This window comes from Mobula birostris, chromosome 5, assembly GCF_030028105.1.
Source record: "Mobula birostris isolate sMobBir1 chromosome 5, sMobBir1.hap1, whole genome shotgun sequence".
NCBI classification, from domain to species: domain Eukaryota; kingdom Metazoa; phylum Chordata; class Chondrichthyes; order Myliobatiformes; family Myliobatidae; genus Mobula; species Mobula birostris.
In genome coordinates, this window is record NC_092374.1 from 20,150,779 (window position 1) to 20,173,756 (window position 22,978).

The following is a 22,978-nucleotide window of genomic DNA, read 5'->3' on the forward strand; positions in this document are numbered from 1 at the left end:
ACAGGGACGGGGTTGCTAACCCCATGTCCAACCCTTCTCCTTTTGCAGCCAGACTTGGGATTGTCCATGTCAGAGTGAAACAGAATCTTGACTAGAAGGAATATCCCCTTCACCTCATGAACCTACAATAGATCTTTATGGCCTAAGGCAATCAGAATATAATCTGGCAGCCATAAAATGCAAGCACTGTGGTGTCTCTAATTGGCTGAAAATAAATAATCTTACTCAGACACTAAGAACCAAGTGACTAAAATGAGAAATACTGTCCAGTAGCATTGAGATTGGAAAGTAGGTGCATCATTCAAAAAGATTTGATAGAACTCCATCAGTATTTTATAAGTAGTTCATGGTCAGTATTTGTGAATTAACTTATTCCATTCTCTCATAACAGTGTGTTTTACCACAATGAAAACAGTTACAATGCCCCCAAAAAGCTGTAGTTTCAAAAGAGCGTGAGAGATGGCAGATGTTGTAATTTGGTTTAAAAGAAAAATTGCTTGAAGAATTCAGCTCAGTTATAGTGCTGCATCTTCACCTGAAATGTCGACTATCCCTTTCCCTGCAGAGATGCTCCCGCTGACTTCCTCCAGCAGTCTGACTTTTGCCATTGTTGCAAAGTATGTCCACACTTTGACAAAATATTCACCACAACGTTTCCTTGGAGTTCTCTACCATAGACTGTGAATGTTTAATCAGTAAGCATTTGCAATGTCATTGCCCAGTGTTTCATAGAGAGCGTTATAGAGATGTACAGTGCAGAATTGGGCCCTTCAGCCTATCATATCCATTCCACCCAGTTTACCCATCTGCACCAGTACATATAAGTGTGCTGGGGTCATCTACTGTATCTGGTGCTCCCGGTGTGGCCTTCTGTATATCAGTGAGACCCAACATAGATTGGGAGACCACTTCCCTGAGCACCTATGCTCATCCACCAGAAAAAATGCTATTTCCCAGTGGCCACCAATTTTAATTCCACTTCCCATTCTCATTCCGACATATCAGTCCATGGCCTGCTTTACTGTCGCGCTGAGGCCACGCTCAGGTTAGGGAAGCAACACTTTATGTTCCATCTGGGTAGCCTCCAACCTGATGGCATGTACATCGTTTTCTCGAAGTTTTGATACTACCCCCAACCCCCTCATTCCCCATTTCCACTCCTTCTCTCACCTTATCTCTTTACCTACCCCTCACCTCCCTCTGGTGCTTCTCCCTGTTTTCTTTCTTCCATGGTCTTCTGTCCTCTCCTATCATATTTCCCCTTCTTCAGCCTTGTATCTCTTTCACCAATCAACTTGCCAGTTCTTTACTTCACCCCTCACCCCTCACGGTTTCACTGATCACCTTGTGTTTCTTCCTGCCCTCCACCCACTTTGTTACTCTGACTCCTCATCTTTTTATCCAGTCCTGATGAAGGGTCTCAGCCCGAAATGTCGACTGGACTCTTTTTCTGCTTGGCCTGCCGCATTCCTCCAGCACTTTGTGTGTGTTGCTTAGAGCTCCAGTATCTGTAGGTTTCTTCTTGTTTGAGAATGGGTATATTTAAGACAGAGGTTGATAGATTCTTGATTAGTCAGGGCATGAAGGGATACGGGGTGAAGGCAGGAGATTGAGGCTGAGAGGGAAAGTGGATCAGCCATGATGAAATGGCAGAGAAGACTCAATGGGCCAAATGGCCTAAATCTGCTCCGATATTTTATAGTTTTATATAAATATATACTGTATGTAACCCTTGGGTTCGGTCAGCACATGTCCATCTAGGGGAAGACAGCCTCTGGCCCAGCCAAACTGAGAAATCTCGTTTGTGTGGATTCTGCGTGATGTGTTGCCCGGTTACAAATCTGAACCGCAAAGTATCAGACAGTACACCATTTGCAATTCAATGATTGAACTTTATCAATCTTAATCTGACTATAGGGTTAGTAAATAATAAAACGTTCCATTTTTATGAAACTGCCTAATGTGCACATTGGAGCACATGGATTTGTCCATTTGTTTCCCATTGACCTCCTCCGAGCGTCACTGACCTTCGGACCCTCGCTCCTAGACCACCCCATCTGGCGGTCTACCGACTCTCTCCATTTGTGTCTTTTCTCTTCATCTCTCGCTAACAAAAGACCACGAAAGCCCTGCTCCCAGACAAGAAAGAACAACATCCCTCTCATTGGCTAGCATACATTCCGAAGCCCGGGTTATCTCTAGTCATAACCCAAACATTGCTGCTACAGAGAAACCATTACCTTAGGAGTGGAACATTACAGAGAGGCCATTACATTAGCAATGAAACCTTACAGCACTTTACATGTATATGTACGATAAAATATTTTTAATTATATAAATAGTGCAAAAAGAGAGCAAAAATAAAACCAAATCAATAGTGATGTAGTGCACATGGGTTTATTTTCCATTCAGAAATTTGAAGGCAGAGCAGCTGTGTCCTTCTAGGTATTCAGTTTAAGTGCTTGCCCAAATGACAGCTACCTGTTAGGGAAAACAGTGGATGTGGGCATCAGGCAAGATGAGAACATGAGGTAGAGACTCAACAACGATATGGAATCAGACAGCAGGCTTAGCATATGGCCTTCACCTCTTATATTCCTAACGTTTTCATTTCCTTCCAGAGATATGATTGCCACTGGCTGCGAGGACAAGAATGTTCGGGTTTACTACTTAGCAACCAGTTCCGACCAACCACTGAAGGTTTTCACAGGACACACTGCTAAAGTATTTCATGTCAGGTGGTCTCCGCTGAGGGAAGGCATCCTCTGCAGTGGCTCCGATGACAGGTACCCTCTGTCCCATAGGCAGTGGCAAAATCTTTTATCCCAAAGATTCACTTCACAAAGTAGCTTTGAGAGGTCTCCATTTATGAGGGGCAATTGATAAGTTCGTGGCCTAAGGTAGAAGGAGTCAATTTTAGAAAAACTAGCACATTTATTTTTCCTACATTTATACACTTAGTCCAGCGGTCATGGAGCATACGGATCCCTTCTTTGTAGAAATCGGTGTCTTGGACCTCCAGAAGTGGTCCACAGCAGGGGTGATTGATAAGTTCGTGGCCTAAGGTAGAAGGAGAAGAGTTATTAACTTCAAACTTTCTGCATTTTCACTCAAAGAGTTGAACTGCACATGCATGTAACGAGAGCTGTATAACTCATCTCCTTCTACCTTCGGCCACAAACTTATCAATCGCCCCTGCTGTGGGCCACCTGGAGGTCCAAGACGCTCTCGTTACATGCATGTGCAGTTCACTCTTTGAGTGATAATGCATGAAGTTTGAAGTTAACAGCTCATTGGTTTCTACCCTAGATCAGGAACTTATCAATCACCTCTCATATAGTAATTTTATCTTCAAAGGGTGTATCAAACACTGGTTTATTGCTTTCCAGTGTTTGGTTTATGAATTGTTTATTTACTTATTTAGAGATGCATCACAGTACCGGCCCTTCTGTCCCAATGAGTCACGCTGCCCAGCTACCCACATATTTAACACTAGCCTAATCACAGGACAATTTACAATGGTCAATTAACCTACCAACTCGTAGGTGTTCGGGCTGTGTGTAGAAACTGGAGTACATGGAGGAAACCCACGTGGTCACGGGGAGAACGTACAAACTCCTTACAGACCTTGCCAGAATTGAACTCCGAACTCCGACACCCTGAGCTGTAATGGCGTCATGCTGACTGCTACCTTACCATGGCACACATCCGATGAAGGAATGAAGAGAAAACTTAAGGACACTTTGCAAAGAAAAAAATGTCGGTGGAGGTTGTTTGATGCCCGCACTTTGCAAATGTAATTTTCTGCTGCCATATTTGGAAAAAAAACCTGGCTATGAAGAGTGGAAGAAAAGACAGAAAATAGTTGAAGAGCACAACATGTCCTCTTGCATCTTTGAATGGAAAGGCTGTGATCATTGTTCCAAGCAGACCAAACTGAAAATATCAACTGGTCATTTTGTTTCTTCTCCAATTATTTTTATTCAGAGTTTCACTTTTGATAGCTTGATTCAATATCAAGCCAGTCATCTAACAGTATTGAAATACTTTTTGTGATCTATGAGTTTTAGCTGAATTTCGGAGTCTTCGTTTAAGTTTAGTGTTTGTTGAAAGCGTTCACAACAGTGTATTTCCTCCACAGTACTGTAAGGATCTGGGACTACACACAGGATGCCTGCATTAATATTCTAAGTGGACATAAAGCACCAGTACGAGGCCTGCTGTGGAACACAGAAATCCCATACCTTCTGATCTCAGGCAGCTGGGACTACACCATCCGTGTCTGGGACACAAGGGATGGAACTTGTCTGGACACTGTGTACGACCATGGTGCAGATGTTTATGGTAACTCAAGTTTATTATCATGCGCATATATACCCCAGTGTAAGTGCCATGAATGTTAGCTTTTTGCAGCAAGGCACAGTACATTGTAAACATAAAAAACATAAACTTAAATTAACATCAATTATACATAACCTACACAACATTGCAGGCAACTTGGCTGCCGTGGATGAGCTGGGCTCAAGGGTCTGTTTCTGTGCGCTGTGGCTCTGATGCTTCTGTCTGCATTTGCATTTGGTAAGGGGGTGACACGGTAGCATAGCGGTTAGCATAGCGCTTTACAGTGCCAGAGAACTGAAGGTCAGAGTTCAATTCCCACTGCTGTCAGTAAGGTGTTTGTACATTCTCCCCCATGAGCATGTGAGGAGGAATTTCTCCAGCCAGAGAGCAGAAAAATCTGTGGAATTCTTTGCCACAGGCAGCTGTGGAGGCTAAGTCTTTATGGATATATAAGGCAGAGGTTGATAGATTGTTGACTGGTCAGGGCATGAAGCGATACGGGGAAAAGGCAAGAGATTGGGACTGAGAATCAGCCAGGATAAAATAGCGGAGCAGACTCGATGGGCAAATGGGCTAATTCTGCCCTTATATCTTATGGTCTTGTGGTCATATGGGTTTCCTCTGGATCCTCGGGACCAGGATCAACTATTGGTGATGTTCACAGCTGGAAGTTAGCACTGCCTTGCAAGAGCATAATCAATAGCAGAAATTATAGTTGCTGATTTAATGGGTCCTCAAATTTTTGTCTTCTTAATCTTTTTTGCACCGCGGACTGGTTTAATATTGACAATATTCTTGCGGACCAGCCGACCCTCCCGGTGTTCAAGTGGGGTTAAACTCACCTCAACATGTCTTTTACAGTGAGGGTTGCCAACTTTCTCACTCCCAAATAAGGGACAAAAGTAGCAGTCAAATCCCGGGACACTTGTGTTTACCCCAGGAAAGATTACCATGACCATGGAGCCTTGCGCGGGCACCTGTGTGCGCGCGTGCTGATTTTTTTCCCACAAATCGGTTTTGCCTTAATCTTCCCAACTGTATTGCACATACATTATTTCTACTTTATATAGGCTGTGTATTTATCATATCATTCCTGCTTTTACTATATGTTAGTGTTATTTTAGGTTTTATGTGTTATTTGGTATGATTTGGTGGGTTATCTTTTTGGGTCTGGGACGCTCAAAAATTTTTCCCATATAAATTAATGGTAATTGCTTCTTTGCTTTACGACATTTCGGCATGAATGGTTTCACAGGAACGCTCTACCTTAGCGGGGGAAATACGGGACAACGGCGGTCCCGTATGGGACAAACCAATTTAACCCGATATACGGAATGTCCCGGCAAATATGGGACAGTTGGCAACCCTATGTTCAAGTTCAACAGTGCGTGACAGGGAATGAGGAAAGGTGCAGCTGACTCGTATCATTTCCTCGCGGCCCGGTAGCACATGCTTTGTGGCCCGGTGTTTGGGGACCACTGTCTTAATGGAATGACAAGTAAATTGGGATTGCACATTGCATTGTTGATTTGGCCTTCTTTAAAGCTTCAGCTTTGAGACTGTGGTCCTTGTGGAATTTATCTCAAAACTGATTTGGACTCATTGCTACTTCTATGGCTCAGTTCAGGAGTTTAGGTTTCATTTGTTCTCCATGAGTAATCATCAGACGAAGCTTTGTGGAGTGGGAGTAGGGAGGCTGAGACTGTACAAGATTCATTGCACCCTTATCCATGTCACCAGTTGGGTTGTCTTCGTCCACCTTGTGCCAAAGCCCAGCACTGATTTGGCTTGGCACATCCACTGCTGAATTGTTTTAGATTTGACACCTCTGGTGATCTCACCAGCCTCTTCTACTTTGCTGACCAATTACTCATAGTCACCAAAAAACTCCGACGCCTAACTTGCAGTGGCTGCAATCATTTTTGTATTGCTGAGCAATGTTGTATCATGTGATCAATAGCTTGATTTTAAAATGATGCACCCATTCACAATGTCAAACTTATCTTCGTGACCAAGTTCTATGATAATATATCTTAAGCTTTCTCACAACGTAAAGCAACTCATCCCTCAAGAATTTGATTGCAAACAGCAATGACTACAGTATTCCTATTCATATTATGCCTCTCCAAATGTTCACAAATCCTGCATGTCAGTATCTTCTCCATCAATTTACCATCAAATTCCTGTCACAAAAGGTCTATTTCTTGTAAAATTCCTTTGATATATTTTACTGTTATTTTGTTCAGATCCTTCCTTCATGATTTATTAAAACTCATTATTACAGCTTGTTTGTAGAAGATATTAGTTGTGCATTAGCATAAAGATCTGGCTGTTTGTTCTTTGAATTGTCTCAGTAAATCAAAAGTTGCCAGGGGCCATTTAGAATTCTTCAATCATAGAAATAATCCAATTGTACATTTGTTTAGTGAGAGCAAATAGATTTTTTAAATGTTTGCAATCTAAAATTCTGGTAAATTATTAATAGCAAACATACATTCACCTATCAAAAATGTACGGAGCAGAGTTTACTGACTATTGAGTGGGTTAAATAACAATATGTTTCTTTTCCTTAAATGATTCTGGCTATTATCTCATGAAGACATCAGCTCCTTAATAGGACCTGTTGGTGTACACTTAGAAGCTGCTGTGCTGCAGGAGAGTTAATGGGTGAAATGTTTGTTGAAAGCTGGGAATAGTAATTGTTATTTTGGAACATAGAATAGTACAGCACAGAAACAAGCCCTTTGGCCCACAAGGTTGTGAACCAGCTAAAAAGTAAATCAAAAACTGATCTATCCTACCTACACAATGTCCATATTTCTCCATCTGGGAAAAAGATACTCACCGTTTACTCTCTCTGTGCCTCTCATAATTTTATAAACATCTGTCAGATCCCCCCTCAGTCTTCACTGCTCCAAAGAAAGCAACTGAGATAGAGTGAAAACTTAGTTTTACATGCCATCCATACAGATCATTTCAAAACAGGTAGTACAAAGGGAAAGGTAATAATAGAATGCAGAATATATCAACATACGAAAAATGCTGGAGGAACCCAGCAGGTCAGATAGCATCCATGGAGAAGAATAAACACTCGATGTCTTGGACCATGACCCTTCATCAGGGCTCAGCCTGTCTGTGAAAAGTACAGTGTTATAGTTACAGAGAAACTGCAATGCTGGCAGCCACTAAGGTGCAAGTCTTTGGAACGTTTTTCCTGAAGAGGTAGATCAATACTTGATAAGCAAGGGAGTGAAAAGTTACCACAGATCATGGGGAGTTGTGGTTACCGTTAAATCAGCCACAATCTAATGAATTGACAAAACAAGTTTGAGGAGTGAATGGCCTACTCCTGCTCCTAATCTATACACTTCCAGCGGAGGTAGTGGATGCAGGTTTAATTTCAATATTTAAGAGAAGTTTGGATAAGTACTGTACAGGGGCAAAATGTAGAGCTGATGGGACGAGGCAGAATAACAGTTCACTAGGGACTAGATGGGCCAAAGAGCCTGTTTCTGTGCTGTAGTGCTCTATGACTTTATGACTCTATTCTTTCATGGGTCATTATGCATGAACAATTGGCTTGTTCCCAGAGAATAAATGATAGATTACTTTAATAATTAAGTAGTAGTCACTCATTATTAGTCTACTGTGATGATCTCCAATCAGGAGTAGGTGGACTTGGATCTCTGTTCAACTCTGCTATAAGACAAGGGTTTAGGTCAGAAACCATGTTGTTCATAACAGAAGCTTCCTAAACTGTGAGAATGCCCTGGAACAAAACTGACACAAATCAATCCCGTAATTACAAAAATGCTCAAAAGTACTCAGCGGGTCAGGAATCATTGAGTTAGGTGTTTCAGCTTGAAGGCCTTTCTTCATAAAGTCACACAGTTGGAAACACACCCTTCAACTCACCAAACCCCTGCCGACAACCAAGAACCCATTCACATGAATCCAACACTGCCAATTACATTTCAATCCCTCTGTAGAAACATAGAAAACTTACAGCACATTGCAGGCCCCTTGGCCCACAATGCTGTGCCGAACAAGTACTTACTTTAGAAATTACCTCTATTTTTCTATGTACCTATCCAGGAACCTCTTAAAAGACCCCACTGAATCTCCCTCCACCACTGTCGCTGGCCGCCCATTCCACGCACTCATCACTTTGTGTAAAAAATAAATAAATAAATAAAAGTACATACTGTAAATAAATTTACCCCTGACATCTCCTCTGTACCTACTTCCAAGCAGCTTAAAACTGTGTCCTCTCATGTTAGCCATTTAAGCCTGGGAAAAAGCCTCTGACTATCCACACAATCAATGCCTCTCATCTTATACACCTCTATCAGGTCACCTCTCATCCTATGTCGCTCCAAGGAGAGAAGGTCAAGTTCACTCAACCTATTCTCATAAGGCATGCTCCCCAATATAGGCAACATCCTTGTAAATTTCCTCTGCACCCTTTCTATAGTTTCCACATCCTCCCTGTAGTGAGGTGACCAGAACTGAGCACAGTACTCCAAATAGGGTCATATATAGCTGTAACATTACCTCTCGGCTCTTGAACTCAATCCCACGGTTGATGAAGGCCAATACGCCGTATGCCTTCTTAACCACAGAGTCAACCTATGCAGCAGCTTTGAGTGTCCTATGGACTCGGACCCCAAGATCCCTCTGATCCTCCACACTGCCAAGAGTCTTACCATTAATGCTATATTCTGCCATCATATTTGGCCTACCAAAATGAACCACCTCACACTTATCTGGGTTGAACTCCATCTGCCACTTCTCAGCCCAGTTTTGCATCCCAGCGATGTCCCACTGTAACCGCTGACAGCCCTCCACACTATCCACAACACCCCCAACCTTTGTGTCATCAGCAAATTTACTAACCAATCCTTCCACTTCCTCATCCAGGTCAATTATAATAATCACGAAGAAAAGGGGTCCCAGAACAGAACCCTGAGGCACACCACTGGTCACCAACCTCCATGCAGAATATGACCCGTCTACAACCACTTTTTGCCTTCTGTGGGCAAGCCAATTCTGGATCCACAAAGCAATATCCCCTTGGATCCTATGCCTCCTTACTTTCTCAATAAGCCTTGCATGGCGTACCTTATCAAATGCCTTGCTGAAATCCATATACACTACATCTACTGCTCTGCCTTCATCAACGTGTTTAGTCGCATCCTCAAATTCAATCAGGCTCGTAAGGCACGACCTGCCTTTGACAAAACCATACTGACTATTCCTAATCATATTATGCCTCTCCAAATGTTCATATATCCTGCCTGTCAGCATCTTCTCCATCAACTTGCGAACCACTGAAGTAAGACTCACTGGTCTATCATTTCCTGGTATCTCTAACCCCTTTCTTGAATAATGGAGCAACATCTGCAACCCTCCAATCCTCCAGAAACTCTCCCACCCACATTGATGATGCACAGATCATTGCCAGAGGCTCAGCAATCTCCTCCCTCGCCTCCCACAGTAGCCTGGGGTACATCTCATCCAGTCCCGGAGACTTATCCAACTTGATGCTTTCCAAAAGCTCCAGCACATCCACTTCCTTAATGACTATATGCTCAAGCTTTTCAGTCCGCTGTAAGTCATCCCTATAATCGCCAAGATCCTTTTCCATAGTGAATACTGAAGTTAAGTATTCCCATAAATGCGTTCAATTTATGTGTTCACATAAATTCTCTCCAGATTATACCCTTCACCTATACACTAGGAACAATTAACCTACTAACCCACATATCCTTGGGAAGTGGGAAGGACATGGAGAATCTGGGTGAAATCCATGTGATCACAGAGAGAACATGGGAAACACAGCCGACACAGTACTGGAGGTCAACACCTAGCATGGGTTGCTGAAGCCCAGTAATCCATCATCCCTTCGCTGGGCATAAGCCAGTTGTTAATGCATAATAACATACAACAGCAGTTCTACCAGATGGGCCACTGTACTGCCTTAGTTGTGACCCTTCTGAATGTTCTGGTTTTAATAGTTAGATTTTCTATGTCTGCAGTTCTTCATTCTATGAATCCGGCATCTAACTTGTTTGCAACAATATTCCTTTAGTCCATTCTCCTCTCCTATGAAATTCCTTCCTCTCCAGCACTTTACCTTTCCTACCTACCTGGCTTCACCTATCACCTATCAGGGGAAGCTATCCTTCTTCTCCTGCCCCATTTTTATTCTGGTATCTTCACCTTTCCTTTCCAGTCCTGAAGGAGGGTCTTAGTCCAAAACATTGACTCTTTGTTCATTTCCATAGATGCTGCCTGGCCTCCTGAGTCCCTCCAGCATTTTGTGTGCGTTACTTTGGACTTCCAGCATCTGCAGAATCTCTCATGTTTCAAATGCACGTTACCATATTATTATGTAATTGCATAATTAGCTTTTAATTCTTAGCTTGCCGATTTGAACATGTGCTGGAAGTAATGTGAACCTAATTCCCTCACCTAGGCCTGACCTGTCATCCCAACAGGCCCTTCACCATGGCATCTTGTTCTCGAGACTCCACCGTGAGGCTGTGGTCATTAACACCTCTCATCTCTCCTCTCCAAATGAACATTCTGGCCGAACAGCAGTGGGAGGATATAATCGGGAATACAGGTAAGTGTCTCATCTGGTTACCAGCTTCCAATATACCAAACAACAAACAACAATCTCCCCCTCCCCCTCCAACTTTCAAATCCCTTACTCACTCTTCCTTCAGTTAGTCCTAACGAAGGGTCTCGGCCTGAAACGTCGACTGCACCTCTTCCTAGAGATGCTGCCTGGCCTGCTGCGTTCACCAGCAACTTTTATGTGTGTTGCTCCAATATACCAATCTGTTTTGGAATTATGAGTATTGCATAAATTAATCGGTCCCAATGCCTCAGCTTCGTCTCTCAAACAGTTAAATGTTCACAAATAACTTCAACTGGACTAGCAGTGGTTTGGACAATGTGACTAATCATGTCTGTCTGTTATGTGCCGTGTTGTATGATGTAGGTGATCATGGTCATTGCATGCCCATGGTTGTTCTTGGCATCTAATCTGAAATTTAGTTAAGTAGCATTACACTTAAAAAAAAATGCGGGAGAAGCTCAGCATGTCAGGCAGCATCTTAGAAAAGGAATAAAAAGTCAATGTTTCGGACCAAGACCCTTCTTCTGGACTGGAAAGGAAGGGAGAAGAAGCCAAAATAGGAAGGTGCAGGTAAGAGATGGAGTGCAAGCTAGAAGTTGGTAGGTGAAGGCAGGTGGAGAAGGAAGGTAGATGGATGTGGGAGTGGGGATGGAAGTGAGAAGCTGGGAGGTGATAACTGTGAAAGCAAAGGGCTGATATGAGTGGACCACAGGAGAAATAGAAGGAGGAGGGGCACCAGAGGGAGGTGATAGGCAGGTGAGGAGAAAAGAAGGTGTCAGAGAGAAGACAAAATTGAGAATGGAGAAAGAAAGAAGGGCAGGAGGAAGAAATTAACAGAAGTTAGAGAAACCCAACATTCATGCCATCAGGTTGGAGGCTACCCAGATGGAATACAAGGTGTTGCTAGCTGGGTTTCAGGTATAGGTGGAGTTTCAGCAACAAAAGATGCAGTTGTGATTCTGAAATGGGTAAAAACTGATAAGGAGGAAAAAGCAACTGACAGTCAGAGTGCTTATCCTGTATCAGACAGGATTTGTCCCAGGTTGCTATTTGGAGATCTAGTTTATACCTCATCAACTGCATTTCCCATAATAATCCTCTCCAGTTCTGTCAGGTTAGTTGGACATAATATTCCTTTAATAATCCATACTACTTCAAAGTAAATTTATCATCAGAGTACATATATTGTATGTTACTATGTACTACCTTGAGATTCACTGCTTGTTTAAATTTATAAGAAAAAGTAATACGATAGAATTTTATTGAAAGCTATACACAAAGAAAGACTGACAAGCAATCGATGTGCAAAAGAAGTCAAGCTGTGCAAATAAAATTAATACTGAGAGAAGCAAGATAACATTGTAGTTAGTGTAATGCGTCAGGTTCTGCAGCAATTTGGAAGGAGTTTGTACGTCCTCCCCATGACCACGTGGATTTCCCTCGGGTCCTCTGATTTCCTCCCACATTCCAAAGATGTATGGGTTAAGAGGTTAACTGGGCATATGGGTGTAATTGTGAGGCATGGGCTCATTGGGACTGGAAGGGCCTGTTACCATGCTGGATCTCTACGTAAGTAAAGAAGTCACCATGAATTGTAAAGAATCATTGAAAGGGCAGTTCGGAGTACGTGTGAATGAAGTTATCCACGCTGGACCAGAACCCTGATGGTTGTAGGGTAATAACTGTTCCTGAACCTGGTGGTGTGGAGCTGAAGGCTTCTGTACTCCTGCCCAAAGGTAGTAGCAAGAAGAGGTCATGGCCTGCATGGTGGGAATCTTTGATGGATGCAGCAGCGTTCCATGTAAATACTCAGAAGAATCTGAATCAGAATCATGCTGTGAAATTTGTTGTTTTGGGACAGCAGTACAGGGAAATACATAGGGCTTTGCCTGTGAAGGAATGAGCTGTATCCTTGTCCGAGTGACTGCTAATTCTATTCCAGACAATCATTCCTAAAACTTTCCACACCACTATAAGTTAAGGGAGGCCTTGCCCAGATTCTACCAGTCCATTAGAAATTCAGAGATGGCACCTGGAGACTGAAAGTTTCAATTGATAACCCCTTGCTTTAAAAGAGTGTGCAGGTGTAAACGTACAGAACAGTCAGTTTAACCTCTGTGATGACAAAATTTTAAATGAGACAGCTTTTTGTTCTTCTAAACCCAAATAGGCCCAATCTTCACAGGACAACCTCTGCAGCTCAGGGACTGGATTGACACCTGGATGAGAATGGGATGAAATTGGGAGGCGGTGGGTTAGTGGTGGGCAAGAGATGGATTCGCACCTAAGTTAGCTCACCCTTTTTTTTCAGATCGTGCAATGTCATCTGGAGCACCCCCTCTTCTCTGTGGAAAAGTGTCCCGGGACATAAAGCAGGAGCTGGATAAGCTTACGAGCAATGTGCGGATGAAGAAGCTGAGGTGGTTCTCTGAATGCTTTTCAGTAAGTCTGTGCACTGTGCAGCCTCTCTGTGAGTTCATCATTTGCAATGTTATGCCTCTTTTTTGTCGCTGTACGCTTGTAGCTGATCTGTGTATTTGAATAATCCTACCACTGATATGGGTTAACACAGCATAAAGGAATTCTGCTCCCTTGCAAAGGATTGTCAATTCCTCTACCTGCTCCATGATCTGAGTTCTAAATGTGAAGTTTTTTAATGGGGAGTTAATGAAATATCTATTCAACCACTATGGTAAATGTGTACCTGCTCTTTCAATACTTTGTTAGTATTTTAAAAGTTTGCAAATACTTACATTCTTTGTTTTTCTGAATGTTGAGTTCACTTTTATTAGAAAAGTCAAGAGACAAAGGAGAAACATGCATGTTGAACTCGAGATCTGATGTCAAAATGGTTCAATTTAATATCAGATAATATACACAGTACACAACCTGAAATTCTTACTCTTCACGGACATCCATGAAACAAAAAATCCCAAAGAATGAATGATAGTAAAATCAGAACCCCAGAGCCCCCCTCACCCCACACACACAAGCATCGAGCCTCCCTGTCCCTCTCCCCCCGCTAGCATCGGCAGAAGCACTAACCCTTCCCAAACCATGCAAGCAATAGCAAAAGCCTATTGTAGTCAATAGAAATTAATTTTGGATGCAATATTCAGTGAAAAAATGTTATTACCTTGTGCACTTAGTCTCAAGGTACCACATAGAACAGAACAGCATAGTACAGGCCTTCGGCCTAAAATGTTGTGCATAGATTTTAACCTACTCCAAGGTCCATCTAACCCTTCCCTCCCACATAGCCCTCCATTTTTCTTACACCCATATGTTTCTCTAAGAGTTTCTTAAATGTCCTTAATGTATCTTCTTCTACCACTATCCGTGCCAGCACGTCCCACAAACCTACCTCTCTGTGTGTAAAAAAAAACACAACTGATATCCCCTTATACATTCCTTCAGTTATCTTAAAATTATGCCCCACTCTTATTAGCCATTTCCACTCTATCTATGCCTCTTATCATCTTGTGCACCTCTATCTAGTCACCCCTCATGTTGCTTTGCTTCAAAAAGAGAAATCCTAGCTCACCCAGCCTACCCTTGTAAGATATGCTCTCTAACCCAGGGAGTTTCCTGGTAAATGAATGGCACACCCTCTCTAAAGCTTCTGCATCCTTCCTATAATGAGGCAACTGCTTTGAACCCAATACTCCAAGTGTGGTCTAACCAGAGTTTTATACAGCTACAACATTACCTTGTGGCTTTTGAACTCAGTCCTCTAACTAATGAAGGCCAACACAGCATATGCCTTCTTAACTACCCTATCAACTTGCATGGCAGCTTTGAGGGGTCTTTGGATGTGATTCCTCTGCTCTTCCACAATTCTAAGAATCCTCCCATTAACCCTGTACACATGAGATTCTGCAGACGCTAGATACCTGGAGCAACACACACAAAATGCTGGAGGAGCTCAGCAGTTCAGGCAGCTTCTATAGAAAAGGAAAAAACGTTAATGTTTTGGGCCAAGACCCTTCATCAGGATTTACCTGATAACACTGTATTCTGCCTTCAAGTTCAAAAGTGAATCACTTCACACTTTTCTGGATCGAACTCCATCTGCCATTTCACGGTCGAGCTCTGCATCCTAATAATAGTAACCTACGACATCCTTCAACTCTATCGGCAACACCAGCAACGTTTTGTGAAATTGTGCCCAAATATATGCAGGTGATAATGGCAGTAGTTCATTTGTTGGTCTTGTTAACATTTGTATTGTTGGTCTTCTAGCTGCTTGCAATTAATTTCTGCTTTCTTTGGGATCTTTCATACTTAGATCAACAGGACCAAATTTGGAAATACTGACCACAAACGTGTTCTTTGTAGCCTCCAGGCGGCAGTAAGAACCTCTGGGACTTGGTGGCCGTGTTAACAGATCAGGATGACAGCCTACTTCCCCAGAACTACTGTAAAGGAATAATGCACATGAAACATCTGGTCAGGTTCAAAACGGTAAGCAATGTTTGCAAGAGGAATTATCATCCAATTTCTAATTAAGTCAGATAGCTCAAATTAAAGGAAAATTCTTGTGCAATGTAAAACAAATAAAAAGATAATATGTTGTGATACAAATTAAACAATATCAAAAGAACCATTGGCTTGATGATAAAAGTAATGAGCAGTGTGAATTGGGGACATCCTTTTTTCACCACAAGGCTCTAAATAGAACATTTTCTGGTTCAATTTTCTGGTCAGCCTTGAGAACCAGGATATAATTTCACATTTTAATCTTTCTGAAGCAGAGAAAAAAAAGACACTTGATAACCTCAGCTGGTTGAACTGCATCCAAGGAGGGAAATGAGCAGTTAATGTTTCAAGTTGAGACCCTTCATGTAGACCAGGGGTTCCGAACCTTTTTTATGCCCTGGACCAATACCATTCAGCAAGGGGTCTGTGGACCCCAAGTTGGGAACCCCTGATCTAGACTGAATAATAAATGGGAGAGTGTCAGTTTAAAAAATTGGAGGGTGGAGAAGGAGCTTTCAAAGGCTCCATCTGTTTTTCAGTCCCAATAAAGGGACTTGATTTGAAACGTCGTTTATCTTTTTCCCTTCATAGATGCTACCTGACCCACTGAGTTCAGCCAGCATCTTGATAGTTTGCCCTCAGTTCCGTCATCTGCAGTCTCCTATGTGCGAATTTAGTCTTTCTATAGCCTGACTACACTGCTGGTCAGCTCAGTTTCACTGTTGGGATGTGATTAGCTTCTATATATTTTCCAGAAAATGAGTCAAAGCTTGATGAAGAATAATCTCATTAGTCTCACTCATAAATGCATCCATTTTCTTTCTGAGGGTCACTATTGAAGCTGCATATGTTGCCCATAATGCACTGAGCTGTAACAAGGGTCTTTTGTTGAATGTGCCTTTCAAATGCCAATATGTGTATGTATTATTCTGTGTGAAGATAACCTATAAAACTTCTTGGAGATTGAAGTAAATAAAAGTGAAAATTACTGAGATAATAATGTGAAGAAAAGGTAATAAAGCCACTCTAGGCTACTCTACCATTTAGTGAGGATATGGGTAACCTTCCCTGAAGCCCAGTTTCAAACTATTGGGAGTACACATCACACACAATCGCTCATGGTCTCAGAACACATCCTACACAACCAAGAACATACACCAATGCCTCTACATTCTGAGGGCAAGACTTTGCACACTCATGTCATTGTACAGATGTGCAGTGGAGAACATCCTAAGATGCTGCATCACTGCTTGGTATAGAAACTGCACTGCAGGGGACAGGAGGGCTCCTCAACAGGTAATCAAAACTGCCCAGTGCATCTCTGGTGCCAGCCTACGTGCCATCAAGGATAAGGATATAGAAAGGTGCTGGAAAAGGGCCAGTAACATCATGAAGCATCCCACCCACCCTGCTAATGGTCTGTCTGTTCCACTCCCATCATAGAGGAGGCTACGTAATATCCACGCCAGGACCACCACTCTCAAAACGGTTACTTTCCACCACCAGTAAGGCTGATCAACACCTCCACCTGCTAACTTCAGCACTACTTTATTATTTCCCCTCAGTCACCTGATGTAAAGTCTAGCGTCACTTTATGGACATACAATCAATCTACTGTGTGTGTAAGTTATCTTACATATTTAAATGTATTGTGTGTTTTATTTTTATTATTGATTTCTTTATCTTTTGAGTTTGTTTTTATGCTTCATCAGATTCAGAGTAACACTTATTTCATTCTCCTTACACTTGTGTACAGGAAATGATATTAAACAATTGTGAATCTTCTGCACAAACACCATTTGCCCTGATTGTCCCGGTGTTAAAGCCTACCTCTCCCATCTCGGAACACAATCACTGACTAAGTATCTTACAGCCCCCTGCAGGGGGGGGGGCGGGGGGCAGAATGCCAAAGGTTTACACTCCTCTACCTGGAGACTCTTCTCCCCTTTTCCCAGGTTAATATCTAACCTCTTATTCCCTTGTTCTAATGACCTCAACCAAGAAAACTGCATGCACATTCTTTTAGTATACAAAGGCTTGAAATGTTCAAGTGATGTTACTTTGCTCAATCACTTGTGATTGTGTGAATCATTTAAAGTGCCAATAAGGAGAGGTTGCAGAACCCTCCCTTAAACATTAAGACAAACATTAATTTGTACCCACTCTCTGTTCCAACTTTTTTTATGCCATGGACTAATACCATTAAGCAAGGGGTTTGTGGACCCCATTCTTAACATGTTTGACATAACTATACCTTGATTTTTTTTTAATACATGGGTTTACATGGTACCCAAACATGTTTCCCTTGATAAAGTGCATCAACCCTTAATAAGTGTGTGATAAAGCCCTGTTATTTAACCATTTATTTCCTCCAGTGTCTTAACTGAATCCTGAGGTTGGTGATGTATCCGGAGGGTTTTGTGGAGACGTGATCAGCTGAGAAGATCATCGGGGTCTCTCTTCCAGCCATTACAGACATTTGCACCACATGCTGCATCCGTGAAGCAAACAGCATTATGAAAGACCCCATGCACCCCTCATACAAACTCTTTTCCCTCCTGCCATCTGGCAAAAGGCACCAAAGCATTCGGGCTCTTACGACCAGACTATGGAACAGTTTCTTCCCCCAAGCCATCAGACTCCTCAATACCCAGAGCCTGGCCTGACACCAACCTACTGCCCTCTACTGTGCCTATTGTCTTGTTTATTATTTATTGTAATGCCTGCACTGTTTTGTGCACTTTATGAGTTCTGGGTAGGTCTGCAGTCTAGTGTAGTTTTTGTGTTGTTTTACGTAGTTCAGTGTAGTTTTTGTATTGTTTCATGTAGCACCATGGTCCTGAAAAACATTGTCTCATTTTTACTGTGTACTGTACCAGCAGTTACGGTCGAAATGACGATTAAAAAGTGACTTGATTTGACATATGATGATGAGCGTAAGCAGGGTCACTATTTATAATTAATTTAATATCATGGAATTTATAGTGGTTGTTAAATTAATAAACCAGCAAAAAAAACAGAATCAGGTTTATTACCACTGATACATGTTGTGAAATTAGTTGTTTTGTGGCAGTAGTCCAGAGCAAGATATAAATAATACCTATAAGTGACAATTTTAAAAAATAAATAAGTGGTGCGATGAGAAGTAATGAGGTAGTGTTCATGGACCATTCAGAAGTCTGGTGGCAGAAGGGAGAATCTGTTCCTAAAATGTTGAATGTGTAACTTCAGGCAGTGGAGAAGAGAGCGAGTCTCAGATGATCAGGGAATTTAATGAAGAATAGACTCAAGAGTTTCATCAGATGCTGGAAATCCAGAGTACTGGAGGAACTGCCTTCTTGAGGCAACTATAAAGCAATCATAGTTTCTGATATTTAAAGCAACACACATAAAATGCTGGAGGAACTCAGCAGGTCCGGCAGCGTCCATGGAAATGAACAAACAGTTGTCGTTACGGGCCGAGACCCTTCATCAGAAATCAGGACGACTTCTTCGGGGTTAGGGTTAGGGTTCTTGTGTTTGTTCTTATAATTAAACTTGCTCTTGCCTATACATTCTATGCCAGTTATTGAAGGTCATGTATGAATTAGAGCTATAGGAAAATAGTGTTATACTGCATGGATACAGGCCTTTCAACCCATTGAGCTCCTCCCAACTATCAAGCAACCAGTGTTTTCCCCTTGCTTCTTTGGTTCGGCCACACAAACACATGTGTGTGGATTTTTGGGAGGTGGGAGGAAACCAGAGCACAAGATAAATGTGCAAACAACACACAGACACTGCCAGAGGCGAGGACTGAGCTCAGGCCACGGGACCTATGAGGGAGCAATCTGTGCTACTCTGCAAAGAGTAGCAAATTGTTTAACAGTGTATTCCTTCTGCTCAGTCTAAAGCTCAGGAGTTAACAACTGTGAAGATGTCGAAGTTCGGAGGTGGAATCGGTGCACCAAGCAAGGAAGAGAGACTGAAGGAGGCAGCTGAGATTCACCTGCGACTGGGTCAGATCCAGCGATACTGTGAACTAATGGTGGAGCTTGGAGAGGTGAGGTACCTGAAATATGGGGTAGAAATTCTGTCTGCTGTTGTATGAGCTGAGTGTGCTGAGTTCAGCTTTTGAATTTCCACTCCAAACATGTGGTACTCAGTTTTAGAAGAAATACTATAAGATTTGTTTAGCAAGATTGATAGCTGATGAATTTCTGCTTCCAGGCTTTTCTCTGGAGATTGGTTTGATCTCCAACAGAACCTCAATGGAGAACTGGCAAATTGCTGACAAAAAGTGACCAAATTTGCCATTTGTCTCAGGATTCTGCTAAAATTTGCTGCTTGAACCACTGAGTTCTTCCAGCAGTCTTTATTTTGTGGTGAGTCTAAGGTCCCATAACAATAGCTTACACAAGTGCCACCATGCCATGTATGAGTGTTTATGGCCAAGCTACCCCATTAACAGAGTAGTTTCTTCCTTATCAACAGTGCTTTAGAGAGAGACTCTTAACCAAACCATTCCAACCTAATTCTCCAAAGGGGAAATTCACCGGATCATGTACGCCACTAGTTACATATGTAGCTTTAATCCCCACTGATTGAGTCAATTTACTAAAAAAAAAATTATTTCTGATGAGCACACTCTGGAAAGCATAATTTTCAAATTTATGATCCACTAGGCACCAAATGTGCTCCATTTGCATAACACTTTGTGTTGAGTCTGAATCTTACTCCTTACTCTACAGCATGGTGGAAGCACCTTCAGTGGATGAGTGCAGTGGTTCAAGAAGGTGTCTCACTTCTGCCTTCTGAAGGGCAGCTAAGATTGGATGATAAGTGCTGACTTGGAAGCAACATCCACATTCAATAAATGATGTTCCATTCTCTTTTAAACTCCTTATCAGAGAGTGCTCTTGGGTAATTGTAACTAGAATTACCTGCCATGTTTGCTTTGTTTATGGACAAACCTTGTAATGATGTCCTTGTCATGTAATAAACTACTCTTAAGTTCTGTTTTCCAGCAGGTCTCCACCAAGTTTTCTAGAGTGTTCTACCCATAGGCAGAGACTAAACCAGTGGGGCTAACCTTACTATCCTGTTCTCTTAGACACCGAGTTCTGAAGAAGGGTCTCGGTCCGAAGCACTGACTGTTTATTCCTCTCCATAGATTCTGCCTAATCTGTTGAGTGCCTCCAGCATCTTGTGTGTGTTAAATGCTGGAGGCACAGCACATCAAGCAGCAGGGGAATAAACTGTTGATGTTTTGAGCCGAGACCCTTCATTAATTGCCGATTCAAATTCAAGACCAGGGCTTGAATTTGACTCGGCAACTGTCCATGTGGAGTTTGCATGTCCTTTCTAAGATTACATGAGTTTTCTCTGGGAGCTGGTTTCCTGGCACGTCCCCCAAAACGTGTGGCTTGGTGTCTTAAATATCCACTGTAAATTGCCCCTAGTGTGTTGGTGAGTGGCGGGTGGGGGTGGGAGGAGTGAAATACAAAGGCTGCAAAAACAGAAAGGGGATAGTGTGAATTGTGTGGTTGATGGTGGATGTGAGCTCAGGCGGCCAAAGAAACTGTTTCTGTCTGACTAATATCTTGTTTTCCATTACAAAAGTGATTTGCCCTGCCAGGCAATGGCAGATTCAAGCATCAAAAAAACAATGGGCCTTTTTAAAACAGATTCTGGAAAGATCATACAGCCAGATGCAGAGAAGGAAGTGCAAGATCACCATGACAACACCTGCATCTAGTTCCTCATCTTCCCCCTGACAAAGTAATCAAACTTAATTACGTGTCAGTGCACAAAAACTGCTGTGCAGTGTAGTTAGTCAATGCAGAAACGAGGAGAGTATCTGAGTGAGATAATCTTCCCTGTGTTTCAGTGGGATAAGGCTCTGTCAGTGGCACCCGGCGTGTCAATGAAGTACTGGAAGAAACTGATGCAAAGGTGAGATGCTTTTAGCATAATGATCCAGAATATACACAGACAATCTGTTCACTTGTAGTCTTGACCAATTTTGCTCCTTCATTCAAAACATCTGTATTTTCTATTTTGACTGATGGTTTAGGGCAGTCAGTGTAGAATAGATGTCATATTTGCTGAGTTAACAACAGCCATCCTGGATCACAACCAGTTTGTCATTTAAAGGGTCTATTCTGTGAGACCATTGACAATATATAAATACAAGGGTTGATACAAACAACTCGCGTTTATTAGTATTGGAATTGGTTTTATTGTCATATGTTACGAGAAGCTTGTCTTGCATGCGGTTCACACAGATCTGCCTGTTACACAGTGCATTGAGGAAGAACAAGGTAAACCAATAACAAAGCAGAATAAAGAGTGACAGCTACAGAGAAAGTGCAGTGCAGGTAAACAATGAAGTGCAAGATCATAATGAGGGAGATTGTGGGGCCAAGAGTCCATCTTATCATACTAGGAAACTGTTTAACATCTACAGAGCATCCATAGAGGGGAGGCTGGTTTCCACGATGTGCTGAGCTGTGTCCACAACTCTCTGTGGGTTCCTGCAGTCATGTGCAGGGCAGTTGCTGTACCAAACCATTATGCATGCTGCCAAGGGAGATATGATATCAGCATTTAAAAGGTATTTGAACAGACACATGAACTGGTAGGGAGTGGAGAGATATGGACATTGTGAGGGCAGGCAGGATAAGTTTCATTTGGCATCGTGGATGGCACAGATGTTATGGCCCTGTACTTTACTGCTCTATGTTTTTAAAGCAAACGCAAGAGAATGTGCAGAGGTGATTTATGGGATGTTACCAGGACTGGAAAATCTTAATTGAGGAAAGGTTGAAAAGGCTGGAGTGGTTTTCTTAGAACAGAAGAGACAGGGGGCAATTTAAATGTGATGAAGAAAATTATGAGGTGCCAAAACAGAGTAAATATGAATGGCCTTTTCCCCTTCACATAGGGGTCATCCTATCCTCGTAAAACATACTCTCTAATCCAATCACCATTGTGGTAAATCTCGATAGTGAGTGGTAGGGCACTGAGGAGTGCAGTAGGACAGAGTGATCTGGGCACCACTGTAGTGTAGTGGTTAGTGAAACACTATTACAGCTTAGGGTGTTCCAGACTTCGGAGTTCAACCCGGTGCCATTCTGTAAGGAGTCTTTGTACATCCTACCTGGGGAATGTGTGGGTCTTCTCTGGGTAAAATAAGTAAAAATACGGATCCATAATTCCCTGAAAGTGGTGTCACAGGTAGGCAGGGTCATAAACAGAACTTTTGGCTCATTGGCCTTCATAAATCAAAATACTTGCGTACAGGAGATGGGATGTTATGTTTTAGTTCTGTAAGATGTTGGTGGAGCCTAATTTGGAGTATTGTGTGCAGTTCTGGTCATCTAACCCATAGGAACGATATCAGCAAGATTGAAACAGTACAGAGAAACTTTTCAAGGACGTTGCCATGAGTTGAGGACTGAGTTATAGGGAAAGGTTGAATAGATTATGACTTCATTCCCTGGAGTGTAAAAGAATTAGAGGTATATAAAA

The 22,978-nt window shown here is 42.3% G+C and overlaps 1 protein-coding gene across 5 annotated transcripts in view; it reads left to right on the top strand.

Moving 5' to 3' along the window:
• Positions 1-22,978, top strand: part of wdr17 (WD repeat domain 17) — a 154,837-nt gene that overhangs the window by 69,063 nt on the left and 62,796 nt on the right. For all 5 annotated transcript variants that reach the window (XM_072257670.1, XM_072257672.1, XM_072257671.1 and 2 more), the window contains 7 exons: positions 2,622-2,786; positions 4,142-4,344; positions 10,820-10,969; positions 13,299-13,429; positions 15,326-15,451; positions 19,353-19,508; positions 21,336-21,400. In XM_072257670.1, the coding sequence (XP_072113771.1) occupies positions 2,622-2,786; positions 4,142-4,344; positions 10,820-10,969; positions 13,299-13,429; positions 15,326-15,451; positions 19,353-19,508; positions 21,336-21,400 (996 nt within the window). The remainder of the gene's footprint in view (positions 1-2,621; positions 2,787-4,141; positions 4,345-10,819; positions 10,970-13,298; positions 13,430-15,325; positions 15,452-19,352; positions 19,509-21,335; positions 21,401-22,978) is intronic.